The sequence below is a fragment of the Scardinius erythrophthalmus genome (assembly GCF_964197995.2).
Source record: "Scardinius erythrophthalmus genome assembly, chromosome: 14".
NCBI classification, from domain to species: Eukaryota; Metazoa; Chordata; class Actinopteri; order Cypriniformes; family Leuciscidae; genus Scardinius; species Scardinius erythrophthalmus.
The window spans coordinates 16,046,824-16,066,995 of record NC_138234.1 but is presented as its reverse complement, the minus strand read 5'-3'; the positions used below and the strand labels follow the sequence as shown (position 1 = coordinate 16,066,995).

Sequence of the window (20,172 nt, the reverse complement as noted above, 5' to 3'; positions counted from 1 at the left end):
TAAAAATTATAAATCATATTATAATCAACATAGACAGTAACAATGAATCTCTTGTATGAAATTCCTCTGTTGCTGATGATCTGTAGTTTATAAAGTCCGGTGTGTTCAGTTCTGATGTTTCTGATGGTCAGAGATCCAGTGTGACTATCCCTCTGGAGTCTGTATTTGAATTTCACATTACTGTTATGAATATTAATGATCTGAGTGATGATCAGTGACTGGTGTCAGATCTGAAGACGATAGATGATCTCTGTGTATTCTGACATGCTTTCCTGATCTACAAACACACACACATGGAGATTGTCAGTGTTTTTAACATTAATATATGATATTTCATCAGGTGACATTTCACACTGATAAATATCATCAGATTTGATGAGACGAGTGACGTGTGACGTGTATGCAATTTCCAGTGAAAACCATCCTGTCAGGTCTATAATATAAACACTTCACCTACCAGAGTAACAAAACATGTTAAGAAAAAAGAAAAGTTAAATAGTTCAGCTTTAACATCAGTATGTTCCGTGGTTTCCTGCCATCTATTAATGTGATATTAATGTAATGCCATATGGTGAACTTTGTCAGTTGTTGGTAATACTAACCTTTAACTTTTTGTTGCGCTCGACTGAATTTCCTGGAGCAACATATGAGTATAACAGCAGACGTGAACACCAACAGACACACACTGATTATTATCAGAATAAAATATGAACGCCTGCTCTGTTCTGTGATGATCATATAGAGAGAAAAACTTCCAGTCTTTCCATTATGAATTCAGACACAAAAAGCTGAGTAAAGTAAATAAATAGAAAATATCAGTCCTACAAACAGATCAGAAATGTCGTCGCTGACGTACCTTCACATGTGTGACAGAGTCGACTGATGTCCAGATGTATGGTCTGGTTTTTGATGGGATTGTAGATCACACAGCTGTAAGTGTCGTTATCCTGATATTCCACCTCCAGAGGTAGAGAGAGACTGATGCTGAGATCAGACACACTGATGCTGGACAATACACTGATTCCTTTGTACCAGGAGAGAGTCACATGACTCACATTCAACACTGAACACACCAGTGAACATCTGGACTCTGATGAGGATGATGATGACGATGATGATGAACAGATTGAAGAGTCTCTGGTGATGATGGGAATGGGAAGAGGAGCTGGAAAACACGAAGAAGAGATGTATTACTATAAATCAAATATATATATATATATTATTGATGAAGTATCAGAAGATTTTTAATAATTGCAGATCAATAAATGAAAAAAATATACACAGATGTGCCACAATAACTTCAACAAGATACTAAAAAAGATAATCGGATGATAATGTTATTTTCATAGTTATATTGTTTTGTAAAGTTTGGTGAATGTTTCTACCAGAAAAACCCAATAGTAACACGAGGAGTCGAGTTTCCTGATGCATTTCATATTCTCACTTTCTAAAACACTATCACATTAAAATAATACAATTATTTTTTAATTAAACAATAAAAATACGACAAAATAACATAACATAATTTATTTTGTAGTTCCCTATAACCAAAAAATAAAAATGATCATCAGTCATATTTTACTGTCTTTGCCGAACATTAAACACATACTTCAGAGAAAAAGTACAATATTATTCACTTTACTCACCGTATACATCAACACTGAATCTCTTGTATGAAGTTCCTCTACTGCTGAGGATCTGTAGTTTATAAAGTCCAGTGTGTTCAAATCTGATGTTTCTGATTGTCAGAGATCCAGTTTGACTGTCCATCTGGAGTGTTTTCTCAAATATCATATCAGTGTCATATATATAGATGTTCTGTCTGTGGATTTCAGCAATACGAGTTTCTTTATCTCCAAACATCCACAGTATCTGATCATCTCTCTGTACTTTAATATCAGAGTTTAGAGTGACAGAATCTCCCTCAGTCACTGACACTGACTTCACTGCATCTGTACCAGCGCCAAACACACCTGAAACAAGAATATATCATTATCAGACAGAGACTTTATATAATCTCATATCCTGTTTAATCATGCACTTATAAAAGATAAAACATTTTGATCTCTTGTAAAAATGTATTTGTGTTTAAATAAATGATCTGTTAAGAGTTTCTCACCGCTCAGGACAAACAGGATCAGAACACACAGATGAGAAGACAACGTGACAGAAACAAACGTCTCTTCAGACACAGAAGAGCAACTTCCTGATTAAAGAGTTCAGCTACTTCCAAAGTCTAAACTGCTAAATCAAAAGCCAACTGGTTTTAGTAGTCATCTCTGTCTCGCTCTCCGGATAAAGTTCAGTGTATTCTTTATCTTCCTCTTCCTCTTAAAGGAAGAGAAACTCTCACTGTTTATTTCATGAACAAATGTTTCATCACAACATCATTCTGGATTCCTCTTCATCAGAAAACTCTCATTTCATGTAGTTTCTACGTCTAAGAGGTTCTCAGGTTTGTTTGTGGTTGTGAGAATAATGCTCGTCTCACACTCTCACGAACACAAACACACATTATTAACTAAACATCCGGCCAGCACATTAAACCACAAGCCTTCAGTTCAAACACATTTACTGAACTAAATAACACAAGAGCTGACTCTAAAACATGTGCTGGATCACACACTATAATAATAAATGTCTTTCAAATGTTTCAAATAAGTGATTGAAATACTGATTGGCTGAACATTAAATAACATTCAATTAAATAATTATATATATTTAAAAAACACACACACACACACACACACACACACACACACACACACACACACACACACATGAGAAATAAAAAGATTATTGATTTAATTTAGTGTCTATGACACATTTCTAGTACAATTATAGTCAGCAGATTCATCTATTGGCACCAAATTACATGATGAACACATTTCATTTCATTATATCATTTGACATTTTTATGTTAATTCATTAATCTTGTAACCTAATGACCTTGTTCAACTGCATGATGGTTTTGGTGAAATCAGTGTTGAATGAGGAATTATGATCAGTTACTGGTGTCAGATCCGAGATGATCTGTGTGTTTTCTGACAGGCTCTTCTGATACACACACACACACACACACACACACACACACACACACACACACACACACACACACACACACACACACACACACACACACACACACACTACTGCTTTAACCTTTGAATATATTTAAAAATTTACTGCAGTCTAAAATGAATGAATCATGTTGCTGTTTTACTTAATTTATTGATTTATGATGAATGTTGTGCTTTGACTGTCTAGAATGTTTTATATGTGTCATATGTTTGTAAATGTGTGACTTGTAGTATGGCCATCTTGCCAGGACTCCCTGGAGGAAGAGATTTCTTTTAATCTCAATGGGACCTTCCTGGAAAAATAAAGGATAATAATAATAATAATAATAATAATAATAATAACATCGACACAAGAGAATAAACCTCATTCATTGAGCTCAGAGAGCAAGAACGTCAAAAGACATTTGAAGACTGATGGTCATTCATTGCTATTGTGACTCTGACCTCTGCTGGTGGAAGATTTCTAGTGGCTTCAACAAGAGCTAATTATATTCACTGAATAAGTTTCAGCTCTTTTTTACTCTTTGCTCCAATATAAGATGGGAAAATCACAATAACGTAATCAGTACAGAGAGAATGTTTCAGAATAAGAGTTTATTTCCCGTCAAATAAATAAACATACCTAGCCTGGATGCCAGCCGAACTATACATTCATTCACCTGAACTGGGTTTGCCATATTCAAATTACTCCTAAACTGGAGATATTTATTCAGATGGTACTGGCGGTTATCATATTTTATTTGAAGGATATTGTCTTTTGTAAAGCTCAGGAGTGAAATTATTCAGTCAAAGGCCCTTTTTTGAAAAATGTTTGTTTTTTCGTCCCACAGACAGTTGAATCTCTTCAGTGAAGTTCTTTAACCACAGTTTTTTCACTCCACGGCTTGTTTCAACCCAGTCTCACGGCAGTTCGTGACATAGTCACGAAATTTAATCTATTGATTCGTGTTCGTGGACACGATTTTCCCCATTTTTTCGTGTCACTCAGCACGACTTTCAATCTAATGTATTTCAATGGGACGTATTTTTCGTGCCTGCACCACGTTTTTCTTTCGAGAGCACAGTATTGTTTTTTTTCTCAATTGTTATTCATTTTGCAAACTTTAAGAGCTACATTACTCAATATTTAATCAATAGATTTTAATCCTCGTTTTTATTGCTTTATATTCGGTAGGCTACTCAACATTAATCTATTTATTCGTGTCCAAGGGCACAAATATCCTTATTTTTTTCGTGTCACTCAGCACGACATTCAATGTATTTCAATGGGACGTATTTTTCGTGCTTGCACGTCTTTCTTTCGAGAACACACTATTTTTTTTCTCAAATGTTTGGCTATTCCTTTTGCAAAATTTAAGGGCTACATTGCTCAACATTTAATCAGGAGATTTTAATCCTCGTTGTATTGTAGCCTATTCGGTAGGCTACTCAACACGAATTTATTCGTGTCCAAAGGCATTTCATTTTTTTCGTGTCACTCAGCACGACTTTCAATCTAATGTATTTCAATGGGGCGTATTTTTCGTGCTTGCACCACGTTTTTCTTTCGAGAGTTGTTTTTTCTCAATTGGTATTCATTTTGCCAACTTTAAGGGCTACATTACACAACATTTAATCAGGAGATTTTAATCCTTGTTTTTATTGCTTTATATTCGGTATAGGCTACTCAACATGAATCTATTTATTAGTGTCCATGGGCTCAAATTTTCTTCTTTTTTTCGTGTCATTCAGCACGACTTTCAATCCAATGTATTTCAATGGGACGTATTTTTCGTGCCTGCACCACGTTTTTTTTTCGAGAGCACCGTATTGTTTTTTCTCAATTGTTATTAATTTTGCAGACTTTAAGGGCTACATTACACAACATTTAATCAGGTGATTTTAATCCTCGTTTTTATTGCTTTATATTCGGTATAGGCTACTCAACATGAATCTATTGATTCGTGTTCATAGGCACGAATTTCCTTCTTTTTTTCGTGTCACTCAGCACGACTTTCAATCTAATGTATTTCAATGGGACGTATTTTTCGTGCCTGCACCACGTTTTTTTTCGAGAGCACGGTAGGCTATTGTTTTTTCTCAATTGTTATTAATTTTGCAGACTTTAAGGGCTACATTACTCAACATTTAATCAGGTGATTTCAATCCTCGTTTTTATTACTTTATATTCGGTATAGGCTACTCAACACAAATTGATTCGTGTCCATGGGCACGAATTTCCTTCCTTTTTTCGTGTCACTCAGCACGACTTTCAATCTAATGTATTTCAATGGGACGTCTTTTTCGTGCCTGCACCACGTTTTTCTTTCAAAACACAGTATTGTTATTTTTATTTTTTTTTGTGATTCATTTAGAAAACTTTAGGGGCTACTTTGCCCATCATTTAATCAGGAGATTTTAATCCTTGTTTTATTGCTTTTTAAATTATAATCGGTAGGCTACTCAACATTGTAAACCATCGTCAGTGCTTCCTTACATTAAAAAAATATGTATATTATTCCTGAATGCGAGTGCAAAGTTGAGTTACGGCTATTGCTTCTAAATATTCCTGTTTCTTTGCTGAAAAATACCGGTTTTCCATCGGTTTGGCGTGTCAAATCTAACAGTAACTACATTTCCCACGAGCCTTATCGACCGTTACTATGGATGACGACAGATAAAACTGAGGACCCGCCACCGATTCTCTTTTAATGATATCCTCATCTTTTTTCAACACACACGCGAAAGTGTGCTTGATAATTCAACAATACTATGTGTTATGGCCATCAGTTTTATTTGTTTCCAGTATTACCCATGATCATCAGCTTCCGTTGCTATGGAGACGGAGCCAGCCCGCCCTGTAATTGGGTGATTTCTTCAGTGATTTCTCATTGCGCTCAAACCACTTTCCAGGTAAGTTGCTAGGCTCATTCGTACGTAACGATCACGTTTTGCTATAAATAATTGATGCATTTGCCATATTAGATTCACATGATTTACACGTTAGGGCAACGAATTAAAGCCCGTCCAAGGTTTGCTCATTATCAGAAAAAAATCCTGTGAAATTAGGCTTGCTAAATGGATAGCCAACTTCAACATGCTAACTCTAACGTTAGTTATCTAAAATATGTAATTTTCTCTCGATCATCGTGGTTCACCCACAGTGTCACTGTAATGTGTCAGTAATAACAATATTATCACTTGGTCTAAACTTATACTGCACATAACGCTGCCTTTTAATCTGGGATGTCGAACCCCAGGCACATGTTACGCGCGCGCGCCTTTAAAAAAAAATTACGCGCACAGGAAATAGGAGCAACGTGAATCTGTATTTATTTATTTTAAGTATTTATAAGAAAATGGGAATCACTCACTATTAGGGTCATTAATAGGGTACATAAACACTACATAATCAACATTTTCTGTTGTTCTCCATGCAGATCCTGTCAAACACATCACCTGTCCGAACCTATAGCCACACCTGATTTCAAAACCCAAAGGCACTTTTAAGAGCCAACCTCAATCTCTTCTTTATTTTCTATATCTCACATTCTCTCTGTTCTCAATATCTATATTTCTCTCTCCATCTATCTCACAGTCTTTATCTATTGCTCGTTCTTTTCTCTCTGTCTGTCTTTGTCTACTTGTCTCTTATCCATCTTTGTCTGTCTGTCTGTCTGTCTGTCTGTCTGTATCTGACTGTTATAATGCCGGGGGGGTCTACAAAAAAGAACTGCCCTTTTTGTCAGGGCATTTTATTTTGTGCACAAAAGGTCTGTTCACACTGTAAAAAGGAGCAACCTCAGAAGCAGCGCCTCAAGAAGAAGCTTCAGAGGTTTGATGAGAAGCGAGATGAATGGGTGGTTGGTCGTAAGAAAAACCACAACATTGCATCCATCAAGGATGAAGCCAATATCCTGGTACGTACAATTTCATACATGACATTAAACTTTCCAGATCATCTAGGAAGTACATTCAGTGGTACCATTTGTTATTAAGTGAGCATGCCAGCGCAAGGTCAGAAAGACAGTATTTTTTGCCAATATAGATAAAGTTAAATTATTTTTTTCTAATGATACTTTGTCCTCCCTGTGTCATCAGAACTAATTTAAAAGTACAATTTAACTATCAAATTTGAAGGTAGATGTAATTGTGATTTTTAGTTTTTATTTTAGTGGTAGGCTAATACCCTAAAGTAAACACATCTTCACCATAACACATCACAGACCTTAATGATCTACCAGAGCAAAATTTGAACACACAGCAAATATAATTGATACTCAGGAATTCTTGAGTTCATAACAAATACAGGCATGTATTGTGACAGAATTGCAATATAATAATCAAACTTTCTTATCGAGTGGATGAGAAATAACAAATGAACTGCATTCATACTGTACTACTCAAAACAACAATGTGCACGTGTCTACTGTAAATATGTGCAGCATTCACCCATTTGGTCATGTTATCACTAAGGTTCTGCCTTTTTAAAATAAATCTTTAGATTGTCATTGTCCAGTTGCACAATGGCTACATAATCTTATCAACGTAGGTGCAAAACCCAAGCTCCTAATATTACAAAAAGTTATATTTTAACCTTATTTTCTATATATATTTGTTTTTTTTGCTTCTACTGTATGAGCCTTCCTGTTTGCACATACTTGGTTTTACAAAAGCAAAACTCACTATTAGGTTAAAAATCCTGAATGGCAGTAACCTGGATGCTGTCATTAATAATGTTATATTTTCTTAATAATTAATATTCCTAGTTATTTTTTATGTTGTTTTTCTATTTCATTAAACAGCAAAAATACACAATGTTGTCATTGCAGCTTGAGAAACTCCATGCCATTGGATACAAGCCAGTTCTGCTTCTTGGAAAGGAGACCAAAAAAAAAGAAATGAAGTGTGAAATATTAACCCCTCGCTGCACCCTCTCCGCCTATGCCCAGGACTACCTTCAGAAGATAGGTTCATTTTATGAATACCTTTGTGAAGGTGAGATGCATGCACTGTATCTTAAAGTCACAGTTCACAATTTGTGTTGAGAGCGCAAAAGATTTTATTATCTTAAAGGAGATTTAACATTGAGCTTAATTTTTTGTAAATCACAAAAATCTGGACATACTAATTGAACACATGAAATTCGCAAAGACACGTTTTGGTTACTGGGTCAATGAATTAAATGATAATATATATATATATATATATATATATATATATATATATATATATATATATATATATATATATATATATATATATATATATATATATATATATATATATATATATCAATAAAACAATATCAAGGACGGCGCTAAAATGTAGAGCATTACCAGAAATAACACAAAGAAAAAGAAAACAATCAAATGTTGGCTGGATACACCAAAAACTTACACTGCTACTAACTTTGAGGCATAACCCAGACTGTAAACAAACATTATACTTGTCATTTTTTGAATAGATATTATGAGCAGTTTGGGTTTTATTTTCCCGACTTAAAGATATATTGTATTGGTTATAGTCATTGGAAATCAATCAAATATATTGCAGATATCTAATACATCCAGTTGACACTCAATAGTTCTCCTGCAATCAAAAGTGCCTTCAAATCTGGTTGGGCAAAATTTGGACTAGGCCTATATGATTCAAACAGATTAAAACTTAAAACAGGTACAGATCAAGCTTATGGTTAACCTCTATGTTTTAAATAAGCAAAACACAACACTTGTTTAACTTGCACAGGTTGGACCCAGGATTCCAGTGGCAATGATGATCAGCTGATTACGCTGCATCTCACACCCTGTGACCCATTGGAGAACAAGCAACCGGAAGAAGGTGAGCAGGCGAGCCCCGTGGAGGGGCAGGTGGATCAGGCGAGCCCCGTGGAGGGGCAGGTGGAGCAGGCGAGCCCCGTGGAGGGGCAGGTGGAGCAGGCGAGCCCCGTGGAGGGGCAGGTGGAGCAGGCGAGCCCCGTGGAGGGGCAGGTGGAGCAGGCGAGCCCCGTGGAGGGGCAGGTGGAGCAGGCGAGCCCCGTGGAGGGGCAGGTGGAGCAGACGAGCCCCGTGGAGGGGCAGGTGGAGCAGACGAGCCCTGTGGAGGGGCAGGTGGAGCAGACGAGCCCTGTGGAGGGGCAGGTGGAGCAGACGAGCCCTGTGGAGGGGCAGGTGGAGCAGACGAGCCCTGTGGAGGGGCAGGTGGAGCAGACGAGCCCAATGGAGGGGCAAGGTAATTAGAACAAATTTAAAGAGTTACAGTTTATATTTGTAAAGGCCTAAAGTGTTTGACCAATGGGTTACCTTGAATTTACTTGACTTCCAGTTTATTTCCCCCATAGAGCTTGATGCAGGTTAGGGCTCTTTTCAGCATCGACATTGCAATGTGTGCATGTGAAATAGTCACAATGCAGGATGCATGATGTCAAGTAGGGGAAATGAACTCAAACACACCATGCTATAACTTTTTTGCTGGTTGATAAATTAAAACTCACAAGGTTCTCATTTTCCATGGATAATCTGCTAGAAAAGTTGATCTGATATTACATAATTAGATGGTCTATCCGATTCTGTACTAGGGCTTTTGGAAGGAATTTTGTGAGTCTATTATAAATCTAAAAGTAAAAAAAAATGCTACTAATCGAATGCTGAAATTACTTGGCCAAAATTAAAGATTAAAGATATTAGGATAATTTGAATATTCAAAATAATTGGGAATGTCAGTGTCCCATGCACACTAAACTTGAAGGCAACATATCTCAATTTATCAGATTGCTATGAAATTTGATGAGCACATTTCATGCTCACAACCACACCACCATTTTCCCACCCCTTGCGTTCCTTGATCAAGTCAGCGAAGGATCAGCTCTTGTTGAAACAAATTAGGATTATCACAAACAGGATGGACATAAGCGAGAAAGTGAAACACGTGGAGTAAATGGAGCAACCTTAATTCAATCGCAATAAGACTACATGTACTTTACACCTATTAATACATGTACTGCCACACTTGTGCGACGTTGTGGTCTTTCAGTATTTTAAATAATAAGTTAAAGATTTATTTGGTATATGAGTAATTTTCTTTCTCCAAACCCATTGCTGTCTTCACAGGGTCAGCCAGGGGCACAGTTGCAAGTCGCAAAAAGAAAAAGTCAGGTATGTAAATAATGTTTGTTGGGTAATTATTGGTGGTTCTGATAACTGTTACCATAGCTCATTAGTCAAGCAGATTCTCTTAAAGGGTTAGTTCACCCAAAAATGAAAATTCTGTCAGTAATTACTCTCCCTCATGTTGTTCCAACATTCATGTTTACCTCGAAGCTAATACTCCCGCTAGCATACAATAGCCACATTAGCAGTTAGCTGCTGTTTGTTACACACAGTAGAGCAATAAAAACACAGTCTTAAGGCCCGTTCACACCAAGGATGATAACTATAAAGATAACGATAAAGATATAATTCTAAAAATCGTTCTCCATATTAAAGAATAACAGAGTTCACACCACAACTATAACGATAAAGATATGAGGAACGATATCATAGGGATCACTTTCAGAACGATTTTTTTCCAGCTGTCGAACGATAAAACACTGACAGCCAATCAGAATCCATTCTAATTTAAAGGTCTCGCGCATTTAAAATGGATCTGGATCATCCGGGCGCGCGCGTGCTTAGAATAAAAAGTCCGTTATCGGTCGCTGGTGTGGACACATATATAGTTATCTTTATCGTTATCTTTATAGTTATCGTGCTTGGTGTGAACGGGCCTTTACCGTTTCAATTGCAGGCAAGTCTCTGATTGTTGAAAATGGCCCCTTTTTCCCGAGCTTCGATGCCAACTTCGCCTGATATTGCCCCAAATTTGTGAAGGATTCCGGCGTAAAATGTTTAGTTAGCACAGACACCAAACGTTAAGCCAGTGGGAAGGGTTGTAGGAACCGCGTCATTAAAAATGAATTTAATCCACTGGTCCCTGATAGCTAGGTCCGTTCTTGGTAGAGAAAACACATTTACATGTTGATTCTGGCAGTCAACAACAGAGCAACTCACGTGTGCACTACGTTTCTGCATCTTTCGCGACTGAATTGAATATGAGGGGGTAAGGGGCAGGGCAGGCTTCCCGCGGCATAGGTCTGCGGTGTCCATATATGGTATATCCTGCCCCGTCATGACGTCAAGTCGGGGCTGAAATTAAAATCTCGTATTTGAGTGCGCGTGCACGCTTGCTGGTTGATGAATCCTGGGGTAAACAAACGCTTCACTTTTAAATATCGGCTTCCCGGCCAGTGTATAATCGTTAGGCAATCATAACATACATTGATTCTCGTGGAAAAGTGAAAATTACAGGTTATGACTCCTTTAAGATTGAGCAACTGGAGTCACTTGGACTATATTAACAATCTCTTTAATACATTTTCTGGGCCAGCAAGTTTCAATCCCTTAGTAGCCTATGGAAATGTGATCCAGCTCTCAGATTTAATCAAAAATATCTTAATTTGTGATCCGAAGATGAACGAAGGTCTTACGGGGTTGGAAGAACAACATGAGGGTGAGTAATTACTGACAGAATTTTCATATTTGGGTGAACTAACCCTTTAAGTAAATAAATGAATTACGCAAATAGAATTTAAAGGGGACCTATTATGCTAATTTCCAGTTCTATATTTTTGTTCTGATAGTCCACTAGAGTAGCTTTGCATTATCCTTAAAAAAAAATCCTTATTTATCTTGAACTGGTCCTTTATGCAGACCCTGTCTGAAACGAGTCGTTTTAGATGGAGTATTCTATAAGCCTACTATGATTACTATTCTAATGAGCCTCAGCCTGCATGTCATGTAAAATGTGGAGCCAAATATAAACAGCGTGTTTGCAGACACATTAACTGAAATAGAGGATGGTCTTTTTCCATATTTCAGGGGTCTCTACTCTCTAGACACACCAGGGAGTCAGGGACACATATTTATGTTGAAAAGACATTACAAAGTGCATTTTGTCTAATTAATGTAAATGTGTTTTTTTGTTTTTTGTTTTTTCTCACAGGGGGACCAAGGCATATGCCGGAAAGGAAAAGGTCACAAAAGAGTAAGTGCATTGCATGTAAATGCAATGATTGATACTTTGCTATACATTGCAACTTTTACCCCGGTTTATTTGCTATAGTTCCATTGCTTTTTTTTAACTACTTAAAACAGACAATTAGTCAAAATTTTATTTATTTATTTAATCATTTAGCAAAAGCTTTTATCCAAAGCGACTTAGCGACCCGCAACAGGGCAACAATATGTAAATGTCTTGACCAGTCCAGCTAGTCCAGCGTAGCACACATAACCATGATTATTCATAATAGATATAGAATAGTAATAATAATAATAATAATAATAATAGTAGTACATAATAGTAATAGTGAGATTAGTACAATTGACAACCTATAAAATCCAACAGGCTTAATTAGTCTAATTTGACCAAAATGCATTGTAGTAGTAGAAGCAGCAGCAGTGGAGTATTCTCAGTTGTGAGCTGTGGCTTAGCAGTAGTATGGTTATTCAAGCAAGCATACCACATTGGAAATTAGTGATTTGGTTCCATGGTACATGTTTTGATTAGTGATAAACATCACTTGTTGTCATCCTTGCAAGTCTGCTCCCTACTTAAAGGGATACTCCACTTTTTTTGGAAATAGGCTCATTTTACAACTCCCCCATAGTTGTACAGTCAAAATACAGTAATATGTAGCAGCGCCTGAAAATGGTCGACCCTAGTCTACCGAGCTGGGGACTATTTTCAGGCGCTGCGTCATATCATTACGTCTGCTGGACTCATGGTACGGCAGCAAAGTTTCTTGATTATTACGCAGGAATGAGAGTATAGTTCCTAGCCATATCAGCCTAGAAAATCACAAAGTGATTCATAGTTGTAAGTCTTCATAGTTGTGTTTATTTTGTTCCTAAACTAACTAATAAGTATTTGAAACGTGTTTTTGTTCACAGATTGCTCCTACCACACTCGCCTAGAGGCTTTCCCCATCAGGAGTGTAGTAAGAGAAAGAGTGAGAAAGGTTAGACAGTCATAAAGGAACTGCAGAGTGTAGGCAGTATGCAGAGTGCAATATAGGATTTAGAAACTTCCTTGTGAGTTGGCAAATACATATTACAGTATACATACCATAATTGTTAGGTAGATGCTTTTTATGTGTTTGGTCTTTTTTGAATTACAGTTTAGAAAGGAGTGTCTACTGAAAATAATGACCCATTGTATCAATGAAACTCAGTGCCTATAACCAGACATAATAGCCTTATGCTAAGAATGGAATTATTTATTTATTTTTCTTGATAGGGCAAAGCAGAAATGTTGGTTGACTGGGAGCCCTGTCCAGTATGGTAAGTATTTCTCTGTTCTTCTGCTTTATGAATTAGAGATAGGGGGGTTGGCTACAATACTTTTTCTATTAATCCGTTCTGTTTCAGATTAAACAAGCATTATAACAAGTGTAAAGCACACATCATTACAGAACTATAACAGTTTCATTTTCCATCTATGAAGGACCACCACCATTAATGCATGCATGAAGGTGGTGGTCCTTCATAGATGGAAAATTAAACTGTTATTCCCTAAAAATTCCCTTCTGTTTTTAGTGGTGAGCAGTGGGCCCAGTCCTGGCAGCCAAAGGATTCTCTCCGAAATAATGAAAATAAATAAAATGTATGTTTTGAACTCCATTTTGGTTTCAGCGTATTTATTCAATTGTTTCTGTTTTGCATTTGAAGTCGTATCTCATCTTTCTGTAGTAATGAAAAGGTGAAAATCTCCAAGAATGTGACCTGGAGTTTAATCTCGAGAGGGCTGTACTAGAAATGTACTTAATCCAACTGAATTTTCTTCTTCAGATGTTATTCAAAAGCATGTTTTCATATTTCATGATTATACATTGCACTTTTATTTTATTACAGTTGACGCGTAACTTGATTTCATGTTCTGTTGTCTGTGCTTTTCAAAGTTCACTTAACCTCACTGTGCACTGTTAAGAAATACAGCCTTATGGCTTGTTTGACATGAAGCTTAAATATGAAGTTCAACAAATAAGACTGACCTTCTTTATACTCACTCATTACTTTATATCTTTTACATTCTCTCTCACTCTCTTCTACTCCAAACTCATCAGCTGACTGGGCGTTTTACGTCTTAAACCAAATGTATTTTCTTCTCAACCCTCTTGAGCCAATCGTGTCATAGGTCCCTCCGCTGTGCTCATCAGGAGAAGAGCTCCACATTCATCCAGATCTCAGCATTGCTACTCACCCCTTCACCACCACCAGTGTCGGCTCCATGTAGGGGATATCCCTCTTCATATCATGCATTTCTCTACAGTACACCTTTAAAAGAACGATGTTTCGATGTGTTCCAATTGCCAAAGACTATATAGTTTCTACTTGTCATGCACCTTGTCAATAAATTTGTTTGATCACCCTTTAAGCCTCTTGTGAGTAATAAAGCAATACATAAGCATTTGGTGTATTTTCACTTATATTTTTGTGAAAGACCACAAATACACTATGATAACACTTGCAAAAGATGATAATTTTTGTTTTTACTTTTCCATACATCAAATTCAAAACAATATGATGATGTGGTTGAGACAAAAGAAACAACCTTCATTGAGTATATTTATATGTGGAATTTGTTTAACTTTACAAGTGGATTCTTTTTAAATGAAAATGTAGCCTATATATAATTTAATCAGGGCCTTCAAGTTTTATAAAAAAATTGGAGTGAGGTTACATTTGTTTGGGGAGGAGCCCCTCAAATATTTGAAACAGTGACCCCTCGGCCCCAAGTTTTTGCTTGCAGTTCAGTTTTATCTATTGTTCATAATTGACCAGCACAAACAAATTATAACAATTGGTAAATCTGATGAAAAAAACATGCATATTTAATCCAAATAAAATAAATGGTTTTATATATTTCAAAAGATAAAGCATAGAACTGTGCGGAGCCGCTTGTTGGCTGAAGTACCAGTTCCATCTGTCACACTTTGATCTCTCTCACACACGTGATCTCTCTCTCTCTCTCTCTCTCTCTCTCTCTCTCTCTCTCTCTCTCTCTCTCTCTCTCTCTCTCACACACACACACACACACTGATTTAATTATAAAGATACATGGATCACCATGATTTTAGCTTCTAGAATAGAACAGTTTTTGTCACTAGTTAAAAGACAAATATTGATTTATTGTGAAGGTCTTGATCTGGACAGTATATCGCACATTTTGTCTCCTAATGCTGACATATTTATACACAGCAGTTTATTACATTCATCAGGGCAGGGGGCAAAACAAACACGTGGAGGCCATAATTAAATAATAATAATAAAAAATTAAAGGTCGCTCTTTGAAGGACTAAACTCCCGCCGACAAACTCGAATTCATTTCTACTGTAGGCTACAGCCTATAGCCTACCAGCTAAAACCACAGATGTTAAATCCTGGCGATTTTGTTTCACCCTGATCATCTAAATGCAGCATAATGTATGTTTTGGCTGTATAATGTATGTTTCTTGATATATATAATAGTAAAGACACATTTTTATAACCCTGGTCGGGAAACCAGAAGAACTACAAGTATGGTGGCTGATTTGTACACTTTGTAAGAAGTTCTATGGCGCGTCTCTTGTGGGAATTGTAGTTTATAAATAGCGTACATTGGAGATGGCCCTGATGGTTGTCCTACAACTACAATATCAGTTAAATATACTTAATGACCTGAGATCCTAGCGATTTTTTTTTATTTTGATCATTACTATCACTATATACACAAACTGTAGTTTTTTTAGGAGCCATGTAGAATCTCAAAAACAAACACACTCTACAATACACACTGGTGAGATAGGCTACATGCAAACCAATACTACAAAAACTAATGCGGTAATACGCAAGCGATGTTGGTTGTGGTTCTCTCCTTCAAAAACGTTTTCACATGATGAACACAACAAAAATTCAAAAATTCAAAAATTCAAACACAACAAAAATTTTTTTTTTTTCATTCCTTAATACAAAACAATACACCAAATAACACCAATAAAGATGATTCTGCTCCAGCATCCCATCTTTGGTCCTAACCAGTCATTGGGGGTAAAATCCCCTGGGACGCATGAAATGAAATGTGCAGGCAGACTTCTTCCAATCCATCGTGTCCTACAAAATTAGAAGCACTGATAATGCATCCTTTTTATAAAATGGAAGCATATATCTGTATGTGAGGCAATTTGATGCATTTCTTTTCATTAAAGTAGTATAGTGCAACAGCCACCATACATGTACAGTATGTGTAGTCACAGCACAGAGTACAGCACTCAAAAGTTACAGTAGAGAGCAGTCTGACCCCTACTGTACCTTTTTTCCTCCCTGAAGTTTCTGATACAGTTTTTCTTGATTGTTTACACACATTTTCTGAAAGCATGCCTCATATTCTCAGAACTCTACACACAAATCAAAAAACACACACACAATGGGCAAAACCCCTCAATTCTCCTGCAAAATGAAACTTTACATTCAAAACAATGTTATTTCTTCTCAAAATGGTATTTTGTTTTCAAATGACACACACAAACCATCATATGAATAGACATTTATAAGAACCAGTTGAACACTGATGTGTTCAGTGTAAAACACTATGATGAATGGAAAACACTTCTTCTCCATCCATCATAATGACTTAGGTATTTTCTTGTTCAGTGTTACACTTACTACAGACAGTACATACATAAATGTTGTAAAATATCTGAGAATATTGTTTTTATACTCAGAACACACAAATACACGGTAACAAATACATTTTATTGTTCCCACAAAAACAATGTACACAGTGTACATCCCAACCAATTAAAAAGTTGTACATAGAGTTGTCTACATACAAAACAACAGAAGAATTGCCTGTGTACATTTACAGTAAAAAATGTTGGCATCCATTGCCCCATTGAAGAGCTGACCTGTTGCTCTTTTATGCTAAAGCTCTGATTGTTAATTGTAAAACTGTGTGACGGGTGTTTGCCCATATGAAGAGTCAGTGTGCATATTTGAATGGCAGTGTGTTCCTTGTGAAAACAAGAGATTTTCTGCATGAAAATTGTGCCATAAGCAGAGAATTGTGTGTAGTGTTTTGAAAATGGTTTTAGAACTGCAATTTGAGTGTAAAGCAGGAATTGTCCTTGTAGTTTCGCAGAATTGGTTCAGGGGGTTCGTGAATGCGTTACATGTTGTGCTCATTGTGTCTCAAGTACCAGTATTTGTGTGTAAACAATTGAGAAAAACTGTAATGGAAGCGACGGTGAAGTGACTCTCAAGTTTGGCTGTACTCGTCGCCCAGCCTCCTTAGTCATAGCCTACCATGGACAAGAACATGGTCAACTAAAAAGGCACAAATCTCATCTGAGACTGCTTGTCTTTTTGCCCTCCCCCTTCTCCTCCCCCTCTCATCTTATCCCTTTCATCGATATATTGAAGGTTCTCGATTGCTGTGTGACCAGTTTTGACTCTTTGTGTTTCCTCCTGGGTGATTGTGTGCTAATTGAGCTGAAGCTGTGCTGAATGCTAGTGCTTTCTAAATTACAACATTGTGTACGGCAATGATAAATGAAGGGATATGTGTGTAAAGTTTTGCAGTGAAAGTTCAAGAAATCTTACTCATGTGTCAAAACTGGGGAATAGTGTTTATAGTTTGGGGAAAAGGGTGTGCTTTTTGATGAATGGTGTTATGGTTTTGAAATTTTAGGGTTAGGGTTAGTGTTTCAGCAATCGAGTAAAACTGTAACATGCCTTAACACACCTTAGATACACATTACTTATTATACTAGATCGATCTTGTTTAATTACAAGCCAGGTTGGTTTGAAAATAAGTAAAAAGACATGCATTAAAGTAATGAATTAATAATGCAGTGTGATGTTAAATTAAAAAAAATTCCACATATAAATACGTGATGTTTTTTTTCTCCAGCTATTGACTTTTATCAACCATAAAAATATAAAATCTTATTTTTCAATAATAATGGATGAAAAAGAAAAAAACATAAAATGCTCATCTTTGGAAATACTTTATTTCTTGTCTTTTACAACAATACTACTGAAAATACACCAAATGCATATTTGTCAAACAAGCCATAAGGCTGTATTTAAAAAACACTGGACTGTGAGGTTAAGTTCACTTGAAAAGCTCCAGCAGAAAAGAGAATCAAGTCATCTGTAATAATATACAATAAAGAATAATCATAACAAAAAAACAGTGTATTTTTCTGTTACATACTATAATGCATCTGTGCAGTAATATAAAATTACACAACAGTTATATCCTACAGTATAATACACTCAATCAAATAGCGATCCATAGGCAGCCTCTGAAAAAAAAAATGACATAGACAGACACAGACACTGCTGCTGCACCGCAGAATAAGTAAATGTGGAGAAATGCAAGTAATCAAGAATGAGTTTTTACATCATGGCCTAAATGTGATGATAAAGGAATGGTCATGAGGTCACCAAAGTCATCATGTGCTTACAAGATTTCATGGCAATCTGCACAATTAGACAATATCAAATACAATGTCAAATTTTACATTCTGGTCTAATGGTTGTGCTACAGGGAATGTCATGAGGTCAACAAAAATGACATGATTCATTGCTCAGCAAAATACAAAAATTGGTTCATAACATTTGTTGTATGCAAGTCAAAAGTTTGGCCTGATGTTGGTGCAAAAGGAAAGGTCACAGGGTCACCACAATCAAGGGGAGTCTCTCTTAAAAGAGTATGAATACACTACCCAAATATCATGTGAGCCCAGTAATTACATCTGGTAATATCATACATGCTAAGTTGACATTTTTGGCTAAGATTGGTGCACCTATACTGGTAGGTTTGTGCATCTTCATTGAACTGTGCAATGTGCTTACTAAATTTAGGACATACTAGCTTTGGGACATACTACTTTGTCATCTTAATGGACAGATCTGTCGCGTGCATCATGTCACCGTTAACTGCCCTGTCAATCATCTTGTTAAAATTCTCCATTCAATCTAATTTTATTTTCTACCGTTTCGGAGAGAAATGTAGTTGCACGTTGATCTGCCAGTCGTGGGTCTTTCATGCGGAGACTCTCCTCATGTGTTTGCAATTTGAATATAATGATGTAAAAGTTAATGGCTAAAACGTATCTTTACAAAAGTCCACAATGCATCTGCAGATGCAATATAATGTAGACAACACTGAATAAATACATTTTCGTCAGGTTAGATACTGATAATTAATCACTCTAACCCCTTTATCTAAACCTCTCTACATAACCGCTGGATTCACGCGTCCTCCATGTCTGTAGTTTTTTAACACTTTTCACTCGTGTTTGTAGTTCTAACCGAATCCTCGTCCAACGCGCGATGGGTTGTGGGCAATATTAGCCGTTATAGTGTGCATCGATCTGCACTTCGGATTCTGACCGGAAATAGTAGACCATCCGGGTATATTTGGAACACTCATTTCAACGATTTGGGACGTACTAATTCTATTTTCGAATGCTATTTAGGATGGATAGTATGCGAATTGGGACGCACCTACAGTTTGAATTTTCAACAAGATATAATGCACACAGATTTTGATGAGGTAAATCAGCATACTAATAATACACAGATATAGGGCAAGTCCATTTCCTTCAACACAGTCCTTCGTTCAGCTTCCATCTGGGGAAATACAGAAAACAATAATAAGAGGCTGAATTTCAGCTGTTTTAGCATAAATAAAATACACAAATAAATTACTAAGAATAACAGTATTAGGGGGTTATTCCAAAAACTAACAAACATACATATTAATAAATAAATAAATGACCTAAATTGTGTTTTCCTCTTCATCCTCACTGGTGTCTGGACTACTGAGGCCACTTTGATCTTCCTCTTCAACATGTAGAAGGACAGAGGCCTCAGGACCTAAGGCAGTCTTATACTGTTGGAGGACCACTTGGAACCTTTCTGACACCTCTGACAGTCTTCTTCTTAAGAGACAGCAAAGTCCCTCATTTCCCTTGTCTACGTCTCAAAATACAAAAGAGATTACATTAAAGACAAACTATGTTAAGATTATT

General features: G+C 36.6%; 1 protein-coding gene and 1 long non-coding RNA gene across 4 annotated transcripts; one reads left to right on the top strand and one right to left on the bottom strand.

Annotated features, from left to right (window-relative positions):
• The first annotated feature begins 3,998 nt into the window (after positions 1-3,998).
• LOC308702557 (uncharacterized protein) lies at positions 3,999-14,515 on the top strand. Of its 3 annotated transcripts, XM_081385508.1 has the most exons (9): positions 3,999-5,972; positions 6,500-6,979; positions 7,892-8,057; positions 8,808-9,290; positions 10,169-10,213; positions 12,099-12,140; positions 13,046-13,113; positions 13,392-13,435; positions 13,691-14,515. In XM_081385508.1, the coding sequence occupies exons 2-9, from the start codon at positions 6,767-6,769 to the stop codon at positions 13,752-13,754; spliced, it is 1,125 nt and encodes a 374-aa protein (XP_081241634.1). In that variant the 5' UTR covers positions 3,999-5,972; positions 6,500-6,766; the 3' UTR covers positions 13,755-14,515. The 3 variants fall into 3 exon arrangements, with proteins under 3 accessions (XP_081241634.1, XP_081241633.1, XP_081241635.1); XM_081385507.1 differs by having other exon boundaries at positions 3,999-6,979; XM_081385509.1 differs by lacking the exon at positions 13,046-13,113 and having other exon boundaries at positions 13,691-13,773.
• Positions 14,516-18,122: 3,607 nt separating this feature from the next.
• On the bottom strand, positions 18,123-20,114 carry LOC308702577. The gene is made up of 2 exons (XR_014031622.1): positions 19,920-20,114; positions 18,123-19,771 (listed from the first exon to the last, which is right to left on the bottom strand). It is a non-coding gene; the product is annotated as an uncharacterized lncRNA (long non-coding RNA).
• Between the last annotated feature and the right edge of the window lie 58 nt (positions 20,115-20,172).

Coding starts and splice junctions, on each gene's coding strand:
- LOC308702557 (XM_081385508.1), top strand. CDS start 6,767: ATGCCGGGGGGGTCTACAAAAAAGAACTGCCCTTTTTGTCAGGGCATT. Junction 10,214..12,098: donor TCGCAAAAAGAAAAAGTCAG/GTATGTAAATAA, acceptor TTTTTCTCACAG/GGGGACCAAGGCATATGCCG. Junction 13,436..13,690: donor TGGGAGCCCTGTCCAGTATG/GTAAGTATTTCT, acceptor TTCTGTTTTTAG/TGGTGAGCAGTGGGCCCAGT.